The 16674-nt window shown below is 43.2% G+C and overlaps 7 protein-coding genes across 7 annotated transcripts; 3 read left to right on the top strand and 4 right to left on the bottom strand.

Annotated features, from left to right (window-relative positions):
* Window positions 1-247: 247 nt before the first annotated feature.
* On the bottom strand, window positions 248-4228 carry BCIN_03g08290 (hypothetical protein). Its single transcript, XM_024692203.1, has 4 exons — window positions 3955-4228; window positions 3421-3900; window positions 2663-3373; window positions 248-2597 (listed from the first exon to the last, which is right to left on the bottom strand). The coding sequence occupies exons 1-4, from the start codon at window positions 4174-4176 to the stop codon at window positions 747-749; spliced, it is 3264 nt and encodes a 1087-aa protein (XP_024547978.1). The 5' UTR covers window positions 4177-4228; the 3' UTR covers window positions 248-746.
* A 107-nt stretch (window positions 4229-4335) lies between these two features.
* On the top strand, window positions 4336-5877 carry BCIN_03g08280 (hypothetical protein). The gene is made up of 2 exons (XM_024692202.1): window positions 4336-4897; window positions 4955-5877. Exons 1-2 carry the CDS (start codon window positions 4819-4821, stop codon window positions 5536-5538), a joined length of 663 nt encoding a protein of 220 aa, XP_024547977.1. The 5' UTR covers window positions 4336-4818; the 3' UTR covers window positions 5539-5877.
* A 20-nt stretch (window positions 5878-5897) lies between these two features.
* Window positions 5898-8272, top strand: BCIN_03g08270 (hypothetical protein). The gene is made up of 3 exons (XM_024692201.1): window positions 5898-6447; window positions 6496-6549; window positions 6606-8272. Exons 1-3 carry the CDS (start codon window positions 6228-6230, stop codon window positions 8177-8179), a joined length of 1848 nt encoding a protein of 615 aa, XP_024547976.1. The 5' UTR covers window positions 5898-6227; the 3' UTR covers window positions 8180-8272.
* A 109-nt stretch (window positions 8273-8381) lies between these two features.
* On the bottom strand, window positions 8382-11403 carry BCIN_03g08260 (hypothetical protein). Its single transcript, XM_001554885.2, has 3 exons — window positions 10927-11403; window positions 9045-10869; window positions 8382-8973 (listed from the first exon to the last, which is right to left on the bottom strand). Exons 1-3 carry the CDS (start codon window positions 11160-11162, stop codon window positions 8641-8643), a joined length of 2394 nt encoding a protein of 797 aa, XP_001554935.1. The 5' UTR covers window positions 11163-11403; the 3' UTR covers window positions 8382-8640.
* Window positions 11404-11542: 139 nt separating this feature from the next.
* On the top strand, window positions 11543-14360 carry BCIN_03g08250 (hypothetical protein). The gene is made up of 3 exons (XM_024692200.1): window positions 11543-12315; window positions 12584-12661; window positions 12727-14360. The coding sequence occupies exons 1-3, from the start codon at window positions 11773-11775 to the stop codon at window positions 14023-14025; spliced, it is 1920 nt and encodes a 639-aa protein (XP_024547975.1). The 5' UTR covers window positions 11543-11772; the 3' UTR covers window positions 14026-14360.
* Window positions 14361-14384: 24 nt separating this feature from the next.
* On the bottom strand, window positions 14385-15453 carry Bcacb1. The gene is made up of 4 exons (XM_024692199.1): window positions 15364-15453; window positions 15120-15234; window positions 14847-14914; window positions 14385-14735 (listed from the first exon to the last, which is right to left on the bottom strand). Exons 2-4 carry the CDS (start codon window positions 15199-15201, stop codon window positions 14583-14585), a joined length of 303 nt encoding a protein of 100 aa, XP_024547974.1. The 5' UTR covers window positions 15202-15234; window positions 15364-15453; the 3' UTR covers window positions 14385-14582.
* Window positions 15454-15556: 103 nt separating this feature from the next.
* On the bottom strand, window positions 15557-16614 carry BCIN_03g08230 (hypothetical protein). The gene has a single exon (XM_001554889.2). The coding sequence runs from the start codon at window positions 16329-16331 to the stop codon at window positions 15810-15812; it is 522 nt and encodes a 173-aa protein (XP_001554939.1). The 5' UTR covers window positions 16332-16614; the 3' UTR covers window positions 15557-15809.
* Window positions 16615-16674: the final 60 nt, after the last annotated feature.

Genomic DNA, 16674 nt, shown 5'->3' with positions numbered 1-16674 from the left:
GGTCGATCCCGTCAAAGTAAAGCAGTGTACCTACCCACCTACCTAAGTGTACCTCTAAGTGTACCGGACACCCTAAAATACGATGAACGAGTGAGTAGAACTCGTAGCGTTTACGGTAGGTCATTGTGTAACCATACTTCTCTTTCCCTTATGCCAAATACCCACTCACCCCCTCCCCCCCCAAAATACCTACCTAGCATCCACTCACAACATCCACTCACAATATACAACCTCAAGATCAAAAAAATCCAACCCCCCCAGCCAGAGATATTCGTATTCAATTCATATCTACCTAGCCATCCCTATGAATAAAGTAAAATCCGTAAATCTACAAAACTTTTTGGTATCATAAATCATCCCATCCCATCCAAACATCCATGCATTTATTTCTCCCATCATAAGAAATTGCAAATCGCCTAAAGATGCAAGATACTGCCGATCTACCCACCTATAGAAGTTCATCAACGGACTACCTGTGCTCGTTCCCAACTCACAGATGAATCCCTGCTCAGCAATCGAAATCTTTCTCCCTGACACGTACTTTTGCCAACCAAGTATCATTCGTCATCTCGACTTTTAAACCCTCAGCTCATAACTCCAAGTACTTCCAAGCCCTTTCCAATGCCCACCATGCTATGCTCCAGAAACTAATGCTTCCTAAATCTACCAAATCGCGTATTTTTCTTTCAATCCATACCCCTACACAAATACACTCATTATTATCTCCTATTGACTCCATGCTTCCATCATCTACCACCTTTACCAACTCGAAAATGATCTCTTCTCAGCCCACGATCTCGAAGTCTCCGCTTCTTCATTAACTCATTTACATCATACAACACCAAAGGAAGTACACAGTCCAAATCCTCAATTTGCTGTCCTTGATCTTGAATCATCTGCTCCAATGTCAACAAACGCTCTAGGGTCTGTTCCTCGAGCAAAACCATCTCAATTCGATGCATATCAACCAATTCTTCAATGTCCGCTCCATGTTTCTTTGAAAAGGCTGACTCTCGTTCTTCCGTAAGATTAAGAACCAGGGACTTGAGCTCTTCTTCTGTTTTGATACCTGGATTCCTATTCTCCTTATCTGCTGATATAATTTCATCCTTGACACCGTTCAATAACTTTTCAATGCGGGCTTCATACTCATCTCTGAGTATCTTCTGATGGTTGGTCAAGAAACTTTCAATGAGCGGCTTGAACCTTTTCTCGTACTTCATTTCAAGCTCCGTTTCCCGTGCAATCATGCGTGCTTGAAATGCTGTTTCGATGTTCTCATCATACTTCTTCCTCAATGCCTCATCTTTCTCTGTCAAATACCTCAAGAGCATTGGCCTAAATGTCTCTTCATATTTAGCCTGTAATTCGCGGTCCCGTTTGTATACAAAATTCTGAATTAGAGATTCAGTCATTTCCTTGTGGATTTGAGCTTCGGTCTTTAATCGATTTTGCATCTTTTGATCCATGAGAGTTGCATTGACTTTCTGATTCTCTTTTGTTTTCAGAGTGAACTCGTCATACGCTCTCTCCAAACTTTCAACTTTTTCATCCATCCTATTCATAAGTGTATCTGATCGCTTATGATGAAGTTCCAGCGTGGACTGGCGATGCTTTACCTGAGTTTCCTGTAAAGAACAAATCATTTGTCTCAAATTTGCCTCGGATGACTCAAGCCTTTCTTGAAGCTTGATGGTAGAGATCTGGCCATGCTCTTCTAATCGCTTTTCCATTTCTCGAATGGTTTTTGGAGTTGAGTCTAAGAATGCAACATGCTCAATCTGTAATTTCTCCATGGCAGAAGAATTCTTCATGACCTCGGTATCTAGATTGCGAAGTTCTTCTTCACGATCTGCTTGCCATCTTTTCCATTCAGACGCCAACAATTCTGTACGGTTGGTGGCGAGACCAATATTCGTCATCAACTGTGCGAAAGACTTTTCTCCAGCTTCAAGTCGAACCTCGCATCCAGTCAGTTGATTTTTCATGGCCGTAATCGTTCTCTCTGCAGCCGCTAGCCTTCCCTCAAAAATTGCTTCTACTGAGCCATTCTTTTCTTCCAGCTGTTTCTTCAGATTTTCAATATGATTCGTTATATCAGCTCTAAAGTTGACAAAGTTTTCACCTATCAGGGTCTCTAACTCTGCAAGCCTAGAATCATGCTTCTTGTCTGTGGTATCAATCCACTCGGCAGTTCTGTGATCCAAAGCAGTAAATTTTGTAGAATCTTGGACAATCTTTTTCTCGATTGACTTTATCCTGCTGGAAAATTGCCTTGCTTGTGTATCAAAATCCAAGCTAATCTGCGATTTCAACTCATCGAACTGGCTCTGATCATGTTGGGGAGCATGAGAAACTCTGTTTTTGAGCTCTTCAAAATCTTCATGTCGTGAAGCTAATGCAGTCTGCAAAAGGTTGACGCGTTCGTTTAGTTTCTGACGTTCATCTTCCATCTGAGATAGCATCTTTCTGCGAAACTCTTCTTCCAGTTTACAATGACGTGATAGATCATGTGCTGTGCCCTCATGCTGTTGACCAAGAATGAAAAGTTGACTGCCTTGATCTTGTATGGCAGATTCAATACTTGGAATTGGTGCCTAAGGAGAATTGTTAGCCTCTTAGGCAATTCCTCCGCGGGTCGTGTGCAAAGAGCACTATTTACCTGCTTAAGAGCTTTTATGCTGCCTTGAGCATCTTTAAGTTGGGCTGAATGGCTACTTCTCGAAGCTTGCAACGACTCATTGGCCTGTTCCACTAGTTTCAGACGCCTAGAAATCTCGGCTTGTTCTTTTGATCTAGCCTCCGCAGCAAAAAGTCTAGCGCTCAATTCTTCTGTTGATAATTTGCACTCTTCCAACTGAGAAAATAGCTCACGATTACGAGTCTCTGATTCATCAAGTTGCCTAGCCATCTCCTCAAATCTATGCTTGTGTATATTCTCTGATGATAGCAATCGGGTCTCTAAATTTCCTATATGTGCAGTCAAAGGCCCAATACTCTGCTGTATGGCGTTTGCTATCATGCTTTCTATAAGTCCACCATTCGCACTTGAGTTATCTGACACACCTGCGACAGGTATAGCAGGTGGGGCATGCACGGGTAACGGCGGTGGTGGCATGGCTGAGTATATTGACATTGCGGAGATTGGTCGGGACGGAGTCGAATTCTCAACTCGAAATTTGACGTTTTCCAGATGGGTTTTTGATTTTAAATGATTCTCGAAATTATTCGTCTTTTTGTATTTCGAAATCTTGTGCTCTGTATCGCAATCCATGCATTTGATGTCGTGAAGATCGGTTGGTTTAAACCGCGAATCGGGATATTTCTGACGAAGTTCACTCAGACCTCTCTGAAGCCAAATTGGAAGGGACGACTAAGAAGTCAGTTCAAGAATCCATTCATTATACGGAAACTGCTTACCCGGTATTCATTCTTCAGTTCTGTGTTCGGTGAAAAGTCCATATGTTGGTAAGGTTCGGATTGAATCGATGAGCTGTAAAATTGCTCTGGGACAGAAATTCTTCGATTTCCATCCAACGGCGCAAGTGCAGGCCGTGCCAGTCTCTGAGGACTGAAATTTCTACTGTCCAACCTGGAATGGCTTATAGAAGGAGTGTCATTCCCAGAGCCATCACTCTCTTCCACCTCTATTATTCTTCGCTTTCTGAATCTCGGCGCCAATCCATTTGGATCAATGCCTTCCCTCAGGTTTCGATCGGCACTCTTAAGTGATTTCTCGAGCTTTACATTTGGTTGCAGAGGCTGCACGGCATATTCATCGGAGTTATTCTCGTTGTCGAACTTAGTGGACGACAAATCAATGTCTCGAGGCCTGACAAAATCGTAAAGTCGCAAGACACCCTTTCCCTCATTATTTTCAAGTAGTTCTAATGTTGTACCCTAGTGAGAATTAGCACAATGACAATGGCCAGCAGAATATACTCTATCTGTTACCTCGTCCAGCATTCGAGATACAACGATTTTGAATGTCTTTTTTTGTTTCTTGATCAAGGCCGGGTTCTCTACCAAGGCGCGATCCAGTCGATCAAGATAAGGCTGCTGAATTGCAGTACCGGAAATTCCTTCGCCCTGCGGAAGATTGTAATCGTAAAGGAACCGAACTACAAAATCCCTGATACGGACGTTGTCCGCATCAGAAACATCTTCGTCCGCCATGACTGCTTTCAATCTGTCGATGAGGGGAGGGGATGGAGGGGGGTGAGATGTCAGGTGGATTCGTGATTTCTCGCGATTTTGGCGTTTGGGTTGTGTTCCTGGATCTAAGCTCGGGACGAACCATGGCACGGACAATTCCTAATTTTTGACCCGCAACCCGCACGCACGCACGCACAAGCATCAGTTCGATGATGATAAATGCGGGGAAATTTCACCAAGTAGATTTCTTGATGGACGTTCACGTCACGTCACCGGGCACCATCAAATCATGATAACGGTTCCTCGGAGCTGTACTTCAACTTATTGCCATACAAAACCATTCCTATCCACCTCGCCCTCTCACTAACTACACCTAGATGCTTCAATGGTTTGCATCCTTGCGCGGACACATGCCACAACAAGGTTCATGTCTGCAGCCAAAAGCCACAGGGAGGAAAGAAAAGCAATATAATGACAGAAATGACAAAAATCCATGCCACATGGATACACAAAGCGAAACAAGGGAGCTGATGGAGGGCTTGTCCCTTATCCATTTGGCATTTGCTTCAAACTTCTCCCTTCCTCGATGTAGAGTCTATCTCCATTTCCACCTCATATCTGTTGGAAGAATCACAAACTTCTGGCAACCATCTCAAAGTCGAAATGTCCTCCAGAAAGAAAAGACAGTCTCTAGCTGAGGCACCATACCGGCCTCACCACAACTCTACGAGCCTTCCAAGTAGTGTGGCTCCCCAGACCAAAGTACCTCCCCCAATACTGTGATGCTAATCTCCCCTAGCTACTCGTCGCAGCTCACGACGCAATACATTGCTGATCCCTAAATCTCCAAGCGTTGATATAAATGAGGGTGACGCTCATGCCTCGCCTCATGATTTCGATAAAACTATTACAACTTTGAAATCAGCCGCAGAATCTGTCACGGTTCGAGTGTGGCAAGAGGCAGCAGACGAACAAGCACGGGCGATTCAAGCTATGAGGTCTGCAATCGACATCAAAGATTCACGAATCCAAAAGATGAGTCGAAAGATTGCGAGACGCGATAAGACGATAGGCAAATTGATGAGACGAATAGACCGCACCAAAACAGCACTGGCAAAAGGAACCTGGCCAAAGTCTGAAGGAATGATGGGAATGGGAATGGGAATGGGAATTGAGGATGAGGAGAGAATGAGTATGTTGAGGAGCAAAACTCCGGCTTCAGCAAATGGGCTTTGCGCTGAGTGTGGAGAGAATTGTTCTCGTTTGGTACGAGAGAATCAACAGTTGAGAGATAGATTATATGAGGTCGATGGGTTATGCATAAGACTCAGGAATGAGTGTAGCAAGCTGGATATCAAGATTCGGGGACTCGAGAAGAGTTGAGACGGGATGGGAGGACAGCAATAGCATATCCTTGCGTATTGATCAGACATGAAGATACTTTAGGTATTGAAGCTTTATATAAATTAACCCATTCAAACAAGGTATCTTTTCTGAAATGTTTGTTTCCGTCTGGGAGTAGGATAATCTCGTTGTTCAAGCAACAATTTAGCATTCCATATGGATCTGGTGGACGATAAACTCATGGAGTGAAGCTTCATATATTTCCTGCTTCACATAATTCTTACCTCACTCATCTCTTACCTCACTCATCTCTTACCTCACCCATTTCACACTTCAATGCACTCTCAATTTTCGAATATTACCGCGGATAAAACCTCATGTGACTTACTATACTCTTTGACCTTTAATCATTGCTTTTAATTTCTTTTTCTAGGTACGATCTGACAAATTTATGCACCTTCCCGTCGCTGTCCACACTCAAACCCTCTTTATCATCAGAAGTATCTCTTTCAACAATCTCGAGTCAAACAGATCTCGTTTCATACCTTGATCCCAAAATACAAACAGATCGCTCTATTCACTTGTGAATTTCTTCCTTCATTCCACAATCCACAATCCGCAATCCATCACCCAAAGTGTTGTATACTCAAAGTCATTTATCCAACACCATTTCCTTCAATCAAAGTCCAAACTGTGCGTATTTTCAATCATTTCTGTACCGTGCAATCATGACATCGAATAAGAAGAAGAGATCGACTCCTCATAAATCTCCTCGCAAACCTCACACAGCGAGCAAAACTCATAAATCGCCTAAAGAGAAAGTTGCCCCAGCAAGACAAAGTCTTTCAAGTCCTCCCATACTTCCACAAAAGAATGCTGAAATTGCTCCCCCGATCTTGCCTCCTACACGGAGAATACTCTTTCCTCAGAGTCTCAAAAAGAGCAATAGTAAGTAATTGTGCATATGCCAGGTTAACAATGATTAAAAAGTGATAGGTCAACAACCTTTCCCGTCTCCCCATGCTGTCAAGACAGAGCATCCGAAGACTAGTAAGAGCCCATTGATTTTTGTTTGATATGAATTACCCACTAAAGAAAAATCTCAGAGAAACACACGTTATCCTCTCCAGCTGCGAAGTTCTCGGATGATCGACCTTTGAAGAAACAATGTCTTTCATCTCCTTCTCCTGCGAAACGTACCAAACTTCTACCCGTAACCCCAGAAAAGGTCAACGGGCGGGAAATAACAATTTCGTCAAGCGACGAGGAAGATGAGAATGAGATTGAGATTGAAGATGATACACCAAGTCCCCCAAGTCAAAAGAGGAAATCGAATACCATGGTCGATGTAGCAGGTAGCCACAAGAATACATCTCCATCAAAAACATCCGTAGCGATAGTCATCCCACCAAAGCAACAACCTTCCTCCTCATTCTCTACCCTCCATCCCAATTCACCAGCTGTTCAAAAGATAGATATAACTGTTTTGCGACTCGAAAAAGAAGAATTACAACAACGTCTCGATGCTTCAGCGCAACAAGCACAAAAAGCCGGCAACGATATCAAGAAATGGGAAGAAAGATGCAAAGAAACAACCGATATACAAGATAATCTCAACCGACTTCTCCGTGCCGAAATCGAGGATAAAGAAAGGCACCAAGAAAAACTAGAGTCTTTGCAAAAACAAACACATATTCTCAACCTCTCAGCCAAAAATTGGGAGAAGAAATGGAAAAAAGCAGATGATGAAAATAAATCCCTGCGCAAGCGTCTTGACGCCAAATTCAAGATGAAAACACGAAAAGAAGATGAAGCTACCACAGACACAGAGCAATGGCAACATCGATACACATCCGAGTGTGAAAAGACCATCAAACTCCACCAGGAGCTCAAGCAACTCAAGACCAATCCCGAACCCGAACCCCCTCACCTCACTCAAAAAATTGCGAAACTCGAACTCGAACTTTCGAATCTGAAATCTGAGCATCACAACCCCCAAAAAGCCAACGAAACCCCCGGCGAAGGAGAAGAAGAAGAAGAAGAAGAAGAAGAAAAACATCTCGAATCCACCCCCACCCCCGCTCCCACACACCCAGCAAACCAAATCACCCAACTCCAAGAAACACTCCAGCAAAAAACCCAGCTCATCACCAACCTCTCCCAAGCCACACAAACACATTCCCCCAGCCGCTCATCGCTCCATCTCCAAAACGCCTCCTCCCCAACCCACTCCCAAAGCACTCTCAAATCCGTCCCCACAAAAGCGCCAACACAAATCACCAAAACACGCTCCGAGCTCCTCGACCAGAACGAAGAGATTTCAATTCTCCGCACCGAGAACGAAGAGCTAAACCACCAAATCACCTCACTGAAAACGCAATGCCCATCCCCATCCCCATCCCCATCCCCATCCCAAATGCTCGAAAGACTCACCGCAGACCTCCTCGACAAGAACGAAGAAATTTCAATTCTGCATCGGGAATTCGCAGAGCAGATCCGAACATTGGAGAGAGAGGTAAAGGTGAAAGATGCGGGATTGCAGAAGATGGGGATGTTGGTTGCGGGGTGGGTGTTGAAGTGGAGGAGTTTGGGGGGGGAGGGTGAAGGGGGTGGTGGTGGTGAGGGTAAGTTGCCAGCGGTAAAGGGGCTGGGCATATGTATTGATGGGGCGAGGATGTGATGGGATGGGATGGGACGGGATGGATGGATGGATGGATGGGAAGAAAAAACACCTACCTCCCTACCCCCTTGTCCACGACGAATAAATGATTTACTTACTTACTTTACTTACATCTCTCAAATACTAGAAAGATGTATGGAATCATCATGTTCCAATAATAATCTGTTATACATCACCGAGAAGTCTCTATCAGACTGGTAAATGAAAAGCAAAATAAACCCATGAAATTTCAAGCATAAGCAAAAAAGTATATGTGATGTATCTTCCAAAGGCTAATCAATCTAACCCTGTACATATTTATAATACATTGAAAATTGAAAGAAGTCCTACCCTACCTACGCTACCATAAAACCATTAATCAATGAATCAATTCAATCAACTCCAATCTCCCATCACCCATCTCATTTCTTTCATCCCCTAAAAAAATCCCCTATCTAAGTTCTCAAATTAATTTTCTCCTCTTAATCAACTTTTCCACCACCATTAACACCACCCAATAAACCATCCTTACCACCATCATCTACCCTAAAGAAACCACCTCTTCTCGCACCAATCTTTCCTCTTCCATACATTGTAGCACCTAGGATCATTCCTAGTGCAACTCCAAAACTGAGGAATGGGTGGCCTGAAATTGCACCTCTAACATTAAAGAATGCTTTTTCAAAAGAACCCACTGTACTCTTTGGCTTGATGACTGGTGGGTTTACTACAACCTTAGGAATGGTTTCCAAAATTGAAGTACGAGAAGGAATGATATAGTTCCCGGTAATTGTTGTATCCCAGTAGCGTCGATTCTATTTGAAGCGTCAGTATATCTGAGTAAAGACAAAGATGATCGGAAAGAAACGACAGATAAAACACTTACATCTTCATCATTAATAATAACCTTTTCACCATCACTCTTAACTTCAATACCATAAGTACTTCTAATCCATCTCTCCCAGAAAACTCCATCAACCCAAGCAAATCCAACCTCCTTTTGATCAGCTTTGTCCATGTTGATTCTGATACTCTTAGCAGCCCTCAAAGCTCTTTGATCATTTCGATCTTCTGCTTCTTCTAATCTGAGTTGTTTTGCATCTCTCAATTCTTGACGTTCACGTTGGAAATTGATTATCTGTTTGTCCATCCATTCTAATGCAGCTTGCTTCAACTCCTTCTTAGCCATCTCGAAATCATGTTCGCGGTCTCGAGAAAGGATTGCAAGGACAACAATTTTACCATCCATGATTTCGCGAGAGTTCGAAGCTGTGAGTTCTGGAACGACAGGTAACCAAACAGATTGCATCCAATGAAGAACCTTTCTGAAATCGCGCATATCTTGAGGTGCGAGTGCTGTATAATAAGTTGGTCTACCATCTCGGGATACCAATAAACGAGGCCAAGTTGTAATCTTGTATCGATCTGCAAGAGCAGCACTGTTGGTCTTGACAAGCTTAGCGTGTCCGATCAAACTCAAAGTCAATCTTTCCAATGCAGCGAAATCTTCGCTTGTAGTAGCATGGTCGTAGAAGTAAACAAAGATAACATCTTCTTTCTCCTCCAATTCCGTAAACTCGGCTGCATCAATATCCTTAACGCCATCTCCAATATCAACAGCTTTGTTGGCAAAGGTAATAAAATCACCCAATCCTCTAAGTCCTTCATATTCCACACGTTCTCCTCCGCGGAAGAAATGAATGGTTGGATATCCTCGAACGTGAACGTCCTTGCACAATCTAGACTCTGCTTCACAATTGACTTCTCCGATGTTGAGTTTTCCTTTCATTTCCTTAGCCAATTGAGCCCAATTAGGAGCCATAGCTTGACAATGATGACACCATGGAGCGTAAAATTTAATGAACCAAGGATCTTGTGACATAGTAACCAAATTCTGAAAGCTCTCGGCTGTGAGGGATACGGATGTACCGAGTGGGTTCGCCGTTTGAGTAGGTTTTGAAGGCTTATTTTCGATTGGTGTGGCTTTGAGGATAGGCTTAGTGGTGATTTTAGCAACTTCAGGTTTTGTTTCTTTGACGGCATCCTTAACACTGTCCTTGACATTTTCGGCAGTATCCTTGACAGCATCTTTTACTGGAGCAGCAGCGTCTGCGACCTTGTCTGTTACTTTCTCGGCTCCTGTCTCTGATTTCTGCGTAGATCCCCCAGATGACTTTTCTGTAGATTTCTCTGATGATTTTTCGGATGTCTTATCGGATTCTTTCTCTGTCGATTTCTCTGATGCTTTCTCGGATGACTTGTCGGATGCTTTCTCTGTCGATTTCTCGGTTGTCTTTTCGGTCTCCTTTGAAGCAGCTGCTTCAGGCTGATAATCCGGACTTTGTGTTGCACGTTCTTCTGGGTACTTTGGTCCACCAATTGGTCTAGACCCTGGTCTGATTGATTCTAGATTACCTTCGATAAAAGCACCCAACTTTTCCATGTCTTTAGGTCCAACGAATCGTTTTGCTTCTTCGCCATCCTTATATAAAATAAATGTTGGGAAAGAAGTTACGCCATGATCTGTACAAGCAGTTCCGAAAGCGATACAATCAAGAGAGCCGAAATGGTAGTTGTAGTAGGCGGAGAAAGTGTTCAATGAAGTCGATGCGGTATCTTCAGCTCCCGATTTGACTGGCTTCGAAGTATAATAGAATTCGTAGAGAGTTTGCCATGTTGGCGCAATGTGGATACAATGCGGGCAATAAGGTCTAAAACCATGGTGAGCATGATGATCTCCGCAAGGAGTTGAAAGAATAAGTTCTCACGAGTGATGTTTGACAAACCAGTAACCTTCCGCGACTGTCTGATTGAATAGTTCTCCGTCTATATCAGGTAGAGGGGGGACTTGAACTCCATTAAATGTTGTTGGTTGTGGTACATCAGCAGCTTCCTCTTCACCAGGTAAATCGGGAGAGGGATTCTCTATTGATTGTTCTCCAGTCTGTGCTAATACTACAGAAGCAAAGACAGTCGATAATAATGAGACCGAAAGAAAACGCATGTTGAAGGAGGAAGTTAGGGGGCTATCTGCACCCTGAAATCAAAGATTAATGCGGGCCGCGACGAATCCGCCAAAGAAGGTAAGAAGAAGAGGGTTGTCGTCCTCAATTAATTTGAAATATGACCGTCAGTATATCGCATAAGTATCGTAAACTCAAGAAACGTCTTGAGAAATCGTTATGTATCGTGGAGGATAAAAAGAGTGAAGGGGTGTGAAGAAAGGATCTCGACTCTCATCTTCCTTTCATTTACTCCATACAAATTGATGGAACACAGTTGCACCATTAGCGTTGTTCGCTAATATGTTGAATCCTTGCAATTTCTTTTTTGGGACGAAATTACACGTGATTATGGATCCTTCCTCCTATCGCTTTTGAGTACGGCTGCTTACCGGCAGTACTAGGTGCTTTATCGAGAGTGAACAATATATGGACTCTCGATGGAGTTCAACATAAAGACTTTCCTATGCGTCTCGAACGGTCTGGTGGTCTTTTGAAGAAGCGTCTTGACTCGCCACTCACTTCATTCTGAGCACGAATTATGATATGAATTGTCAGTGAACAAGGGAAAGTCCTATCTACGCATACATAGGTATCCAATCATCAAGAACCATGGTTCAAGATCAAAGTCAAGGTCCAGATGAGCATGCTCTAAAGAAACGTAAAGTAGACGATACTTCTAATGATACTGATAACACTAACGCAAAACTTGTACGGAGGAGGATGCATAGATCGATTTCACCACCTCCTTTACGAAGACGTAGGATGGGAAGTCCCAAGCCGGTGATGCTTGAGGTGGAGGAAGAAACTCCTAACCAGAACCAGAGAGAAGTCAATCAAACGCCGGTTGAATGCCCCGAGCAAAACTCGATGGATGGCAAATATCCAGTGCTAGAACACACAAAGCAAAGGGTGGTGAAGTCTCCATTCCAGCTTACAACAATTCGAGATCTACCAGATTCATCCAACGTGGACACTGTATCGTTGAAAGATATTCTTGGTGATCCATTGATATCAGAATGTTGGGAGTTTAATTATTTACATGACCTCGACTTTCTCATGGAACAATTTGATGAGGATGTACGGAATCTCGTCAGGGTTAATGTGATTCATGGCTTTTGGAAACGGGAGGACCACTCCAGACTTAATCTCATGGTAAGCTGATTTCCTTCTTGCCTGCCTGAATTTGATGACGCTCCGCTGGGCCACTGCCGTGGAGGCTTTTTCGCTTCGCTCTATAATGATACAAAGAGTTTATCCCTATTGTATGCTGTTCCTAATTTTCCGTTTCCTCATATTTTTCATGTGTTCATTTCTCACAATGCTAGTGCTACGTCGAGGCTTCAGAGTTTAGAGAACGGCATTTACGATGCATAGAAATGACGCTCTAGGATGCAATTGAATCCATGCTGAAAAGTTATAGGAACAAGCTTCGAGATATTCTAATATCAAGCTTCTCACAGCTTATATGCCTGAGATGTTCGGGACCCATCATTCCAAGGTAAAAAGCTCCTAACAAATCCACAATCAACCACCCCCCCCCCCCAAAGTTACTGACATCATTAGATGCTCATTATTTTCCGACACGATTGTACAGCTCAAATCATAATTCATACAGCCAACATGATACCATTTGACTGGACAAACATGACCCAAGCTTTATGGAAGTCTCCACATCTTCCTCTTCTCAACCCAAAGAAGCCAACCCTGGTTGAAGCTAGCAGGATAGGCTCAGGTTCAAAATTTAAATTAGATTTTCTGAATTACTTACGAGCTTATGATACCAAAAGAATCATTTGCAAATCATTGATTGAGCAACTGCTCAAATACGATTTCTCTGAAATAAAAGCAGCTTTGATAGCCAGCGTCCCAGGGAAACAAGATACCGAGCTCTCTCCTTCACAAACCGGATGGGGTTGGGCCGGTCTCACAAACGCTCTTAAATCCGTCCCATCACACCACAACACCCAACCAGAAATCGTGATTCAAGTTTCCTCCATTGCATCACTAGGCCCAACAGATAAATGGTTAACACACTTTTTCAAGGCCCTCAGCGAGTCCAAATCTCCTAGGAAAACTGGTTCAAAATTCAAAATTATTTTCCCAACTGCAGATGAGGTTAGAAGGAGCATAAATGGTTACGCATCTGGTAATGCTATTCACACTAAGATTCTCACGCCAGCTCAAGGAAAACAATTGGCATATCTAAAGCCGATGCTTTGTCATTGGGCTGGCGACGGCGCTCAACATTCTTCTTCATCGTCATTATCATCCAACACCCCATCCAAATCTTCCCAATCTTTCACTTCCCCAGAACTAAAGACTCAAGAAGCATACCGCAGACGCGCGGCCCCTCACATAAAAACTTACATCCGTTTCAGTTCAGATTCAACGTCAAGTTCTTCGTCTCAAAAATCAATAGATTGGATGCTCGTGACTTCGGCCAACCTCTCCAAACAAGCATGGGGCGAATCGATCAATTCAGCCGACAAAGTTCGGATCTGTAGTTATGAGATCGGAGTACTGGTTTGGCCTGACTTATGGGAAGAAAAGCAGAATGGGAAGAATGTGAAGATGGTACCGTGTTTTGGGAACGATACACCTTCTATACCTTTTGTCTCTCCTTCTTTGGAAATAGTCGGCCAAAAAGAGATAAGAGTAGAGGGAGAAGAAGGACATTTAAAGAGGAAAAGATGTGATGACCGGGAAGACGAGAAGCGCCAGGAAGAAAGCCACACGATAATAGTTGGTGCTCGCATGCCCTACGATCTCCCTCTAGTTTCATACGGCAAAGACGATATCCCATGGTGTGCGAGTGCATCATATAGCGAACCAGATTGGATGGGGAAGACGTGGAAGACATGAATTTGACGGAGTTTCATTTGTCATTTCCCGTTGCACTCGTCGTAAATATGTTCGTTTCATCTATGATAAAAGACAGCATTCGATATCGACCACGAGGCATTTTTGGCGTTTGTGATAGGGGCCGCGGTATTATGATTGAGGGGGGGGCGGAAACATACACACTGGACAAATAAAGGATCTTGAGTGCACGCAGGTGGAAAATTGGTATGCATATCTAGACCTACACCTAGAGGAGTTGTGGGTTTGTAGGCTCTTTGGTTTGGGTTGTGTGATGAGATCATAGGCAGGCCAACGGAATAGTACTTCGATCACGGAACATAATGCAGAAATAAACAAATTCAGATGATGCAACAAGAATATGTCTTTATGCACGAAAATTTGATACGAAACCAGCTGGTATATGCATAATCATTCGCTCATTCTTGCTTGCTTTCTCAAACTTAAATATAAATCTCCACTATGCATCTCCATTTCCCATCAAATTCTTAGCTCAGCTATGCAATCCTTGTATATTCTCCATGCATTCCAGCCGCAACACTAGCACTTGTATTGGATGCTTAGTTTCCACCAACAGCCTCAGGAGCCTTATTAGGATCATATCCGCACTTCTCCTTTAATTCCTCGATCTTGGCGACATATTTTTCTTTGGCTTGATCGGCTGTGATGCCAGAATCGACCTTTTCTTGCCACGCCTTCTTCTTGGCTTTGCCCTGTTGAGGAGAGGGGATGTTAGTTTTTGAGGGTTTGGGAACTGGAATTGAGAGGGATGAATAGGTGATGGGGATAAGAAAGGGGAAGGAGGGAAGAATTCAATAACGAACCTTGATGTCAAAAAGTCCAGGAGCTTCAGCTTTGGAGATGTCGTCACCGATGGCTACTTTGTATAAACCTATTTGGTGCACCTTGTGTTAGCATTTTTCATTCGCTTTCTGCTATTTTTATAAATTATCTGTGCTTCTCTTTCTTCTTTAACCATCTATCGTCCACCAGCCTCAAGCTAAAATCCCAAATCGCAAACACATATTCCGCAGGCTTCATTTCTATACCAAACATGCGGAGCTGAAAGAGAGTAGAGCGAAGGAAAAAACACGTACTGTAAATCTCGAGTAAATCATCAGATGAAGGCTTGCTAGTAAGCTTCTTGGAATCGGCAACTGCGGTATCGAAGGCAGACATTTTGAAAGATTTGTTCAATTATTCGTTCGAGGACTGTGATGTGTAGGAAAACAAGGAATCGTCAGCAAGTAGTCCTATATTTTCTGCAGATATTCGGCAGAACAATGCGTGTGCTCTTTGAGCGATAGAGTATGGATCGTGGATGATATAGAGAGGACTTACGGTTATGGTGTGAGGAATCAGTGATGAAATGGAAAGATGGTTGAGTAAACCTTGGAAGAAAGGGATGTGATATGGCGGGGTGAGGGGAGCTTTGCTGGTGGGGCATCGGCTATTCTATTAGAACTGTACCGACGTGGCGTTTAGCGCGATAGCCGCGTGATATGTGTGTTTCTGATGGGGAAGGAGGTTGATTTGATATGTTTCATATTTTGTAGATCGTGTCTTATATGCTGGGTAATGTGATAGGTTTGGTCACCAGAGGCGGAGTTGGGGATTCAGCCTTATTGAGATTAGATGGGTTTGTGTTTTTTATTGGAATATTATTGAGTTTGGTAATGTTTTTCCTTAACGGATTTGGGTTTCTATTAATGGCCACGATCTCCTCCTTTCCTCTTTGTGGAAGATCATATATTATATCAGGACTTGTCCTTGCGCCGTGATAATATTTAATTAGCAAGAAAATCAATAGCAGCGATCACAGCACTATTAATACTATCGAAAGCGGCTTCAATCATACGTGGCAGTGACTCCTCATCAGACGGTTTCTCACTCAAGGCTTTTTCGAAAGTTTGGAAATCATTCTTCATCACTTCCAATCTCGCGATTACGGTCCACAAAAGATTATTCGACGCAAAGTCTGCTTTCTTCGGTTTCAAGTCCTCCGTCAGTCGGACGATATAAAGACGTAAGCTTTGACTTATCAGCTGCACAATTTCGTGCAACTCGGATGGTCCAGATGGGACCAGGACAATGGTATCGGCGATTGCTTTTTGAGTTCCGTTGTGAACTGTAGTAAAGCCGGCGTCTATGAGAGTGTAGCTACCAATAGAGCCATCATAGTAAGAAACCTCTTCGTCGACACTCCTTACATCCACAGCGAGAGATTGAACGTCGAGATTAACGCTAGCTGAGACGGAGAGGGCTATCGTAGCAAGATAGAAGACGACAGTTTTGATGAATAGTACCATGATTGTGGTTTCCTTTTGCAAAGTGCAGAAGCTAGAGGGCTGTGGTGACTATGGTCTTTGAAGAATGAAGATATAGAGAACGACCAATCTTGCCAAAACATGGAGGATGTTGCATTGCAGTACTTATAGTCTGCTTCTACAATTAGTTGGTACCTAGGTAAGACATATTAATAGTTGCAAAAACATAAAATCTCCAAGATCGGCGGAACTAATCAATCTCAATTACCCATTCTTTACTTGAAGTTTACACTTGTAGATTTACAGTAAGATCAAAGCCAAACCCGTTCTGACATTCAATATAAAGTTCTCCTTTACTGCCTGGTGATAGATTGCCAATTTGCCG

This window comes from Botrytis cinerea, chromosome 3 (genome assembly GCF_000143535.2).
Source record: "Botrytis cinerea B05.10 chromosome 3, complete sequence".
NCBI classification, from domain to species: Eukaryota; Fungi; Ascomycota; class Leotiomycetes; order Helotiales; family Sclerotiniaceae; genus Botrytis; species Botrytis cinerea.
Note: the sequence above shows the minus strand (reverse complement) of the source record. Positions and strands in the feature narration are given on the sequence as shown.

Bases quoted from the DNA above. Each gene is read 5' to 3' on its own strand.
- BCIN_03g08270 (XM_024692201.1), top strand. From the start codon at position 6,228: ATGACATCGAATAAGAAGAAGAGATCGACTCCTCATAAATCTCCTCGC. The intron at 6,448-6,495 runs GTAAGTAATTGT...AAAAAGTGATAG, and splicing joins GAGTCTCAAAAAGAGCAATA to GTCAACAACCTTTCCCGTCT. The intron at 6,550-6,605 runs GTAAGAGCCCAT...GAAAAATCTCAG, and splicing joins GACAGAGCATCCGAAGACTA to AGAAACACACGTTATCCTCT.
- BCIN_03g08230 (XM_001554889.2), bottom strand. From the start codon at position 16,331: ATGGTACTATTCATCAAAACTGTCGTCTTCTATCTTGCTACGATAGCC.
- Bcacb1 (XM_024692199.1), bottom strand. From the start codon at position 15,201: ATGTCTGCCTTCGATACCGCAGTTGCCGATTCCAAGAAGCTTACTAGC. The intron at 14,915-15,119 runs GTACGTGTTTTT...TGCACCAAATAG, and splicing joins TGATTTACTCGAGATTTACA to GTTTATACAAAGTAGCCATC. The intron at 14,736-14,846 runs GTTCGTTATTGA...TCTCCTCAACAG, and splicing joins CTGGACTTTTTGACATCAAG to GGCAAAGCCAAGAAGAAGGC.
- BCIN_03g08290 (XM_024692203.1), bottom strand. From the start codon at position 4,176: ATGGCGGACGAAGATGTTTCTGATGCGGACAACGTCCGTATCAGGGAT. The intron at 3,901-3,954 runs GTAACAGATAGA...AATTCTCACTAG, and splicing joins TATCTCGAATGCTGGACGAG to GGTACAACATTAGAACTACT. The intron at 2,598-2,662 runs GTAAATAGTGCT...AATTCTCCTTAG, and splicing joins GCATAAAAGCTCTTAAGCAG to GCACCAATTCCAAGTATTGA.
- BCIN_03g08280 (XM_024692202.1), top strand. From the start codon at position 4,819: ATGTCCTCCAGAAAGAAAAGACAGTCTCTAGCTGAGGCACCATACCGG. The intron at 4,898-4,954 runs GTGTGGCTCCCC...AATCTCCCCTAG, and splicing joins CTCTACGAGCCTTCCAAGTA to CTACTCGTCGCAGCTCACGA.
- BCIN_03g08260 (XM_001554885.2), bottom strand. From the start codon at position 11,162: ATGCGTTTTCTTTCGGTCTCATTATTATCGACTGTCTTTGCTTCTGTA. The intron at 10,870-10,926 runs GTGAGAACTTAT...CCATGGTTTTAG, and splicing joins TGGTTTGTCAAACATCACTC to ACCTTATTGCCCGCATTGTA. The intron at 8,974-9,044 runs GTAAGTGTTTTA...CGCTTCAAATAG, and splicing joins TTATTATTAATGATGAAGAT to AATCGACGCTACTGGGATAC.
- BCIN_03g08250 (XM_024692200.1), top strand. From the start codon at position 11,773: ATGGTTCAAGATCAAAGTCAAGGTCCAGATGAGCATGCTCTAAAGAAA. The intron at 12,316-12,583 runs GTAAGCTGATTT...GAAAAGTTATAG, and splicing joins ACTCCAGACTTAATCTCATG to GAACAAGCTTCGAGATATTC. The intron at 12,662-12,726 runs GTAAAAAGCTCC...TGACATCATTAG, and splicing joins TCGGGACCCATCATTCCAAG to ATGCTCATTATTTTCCGACA.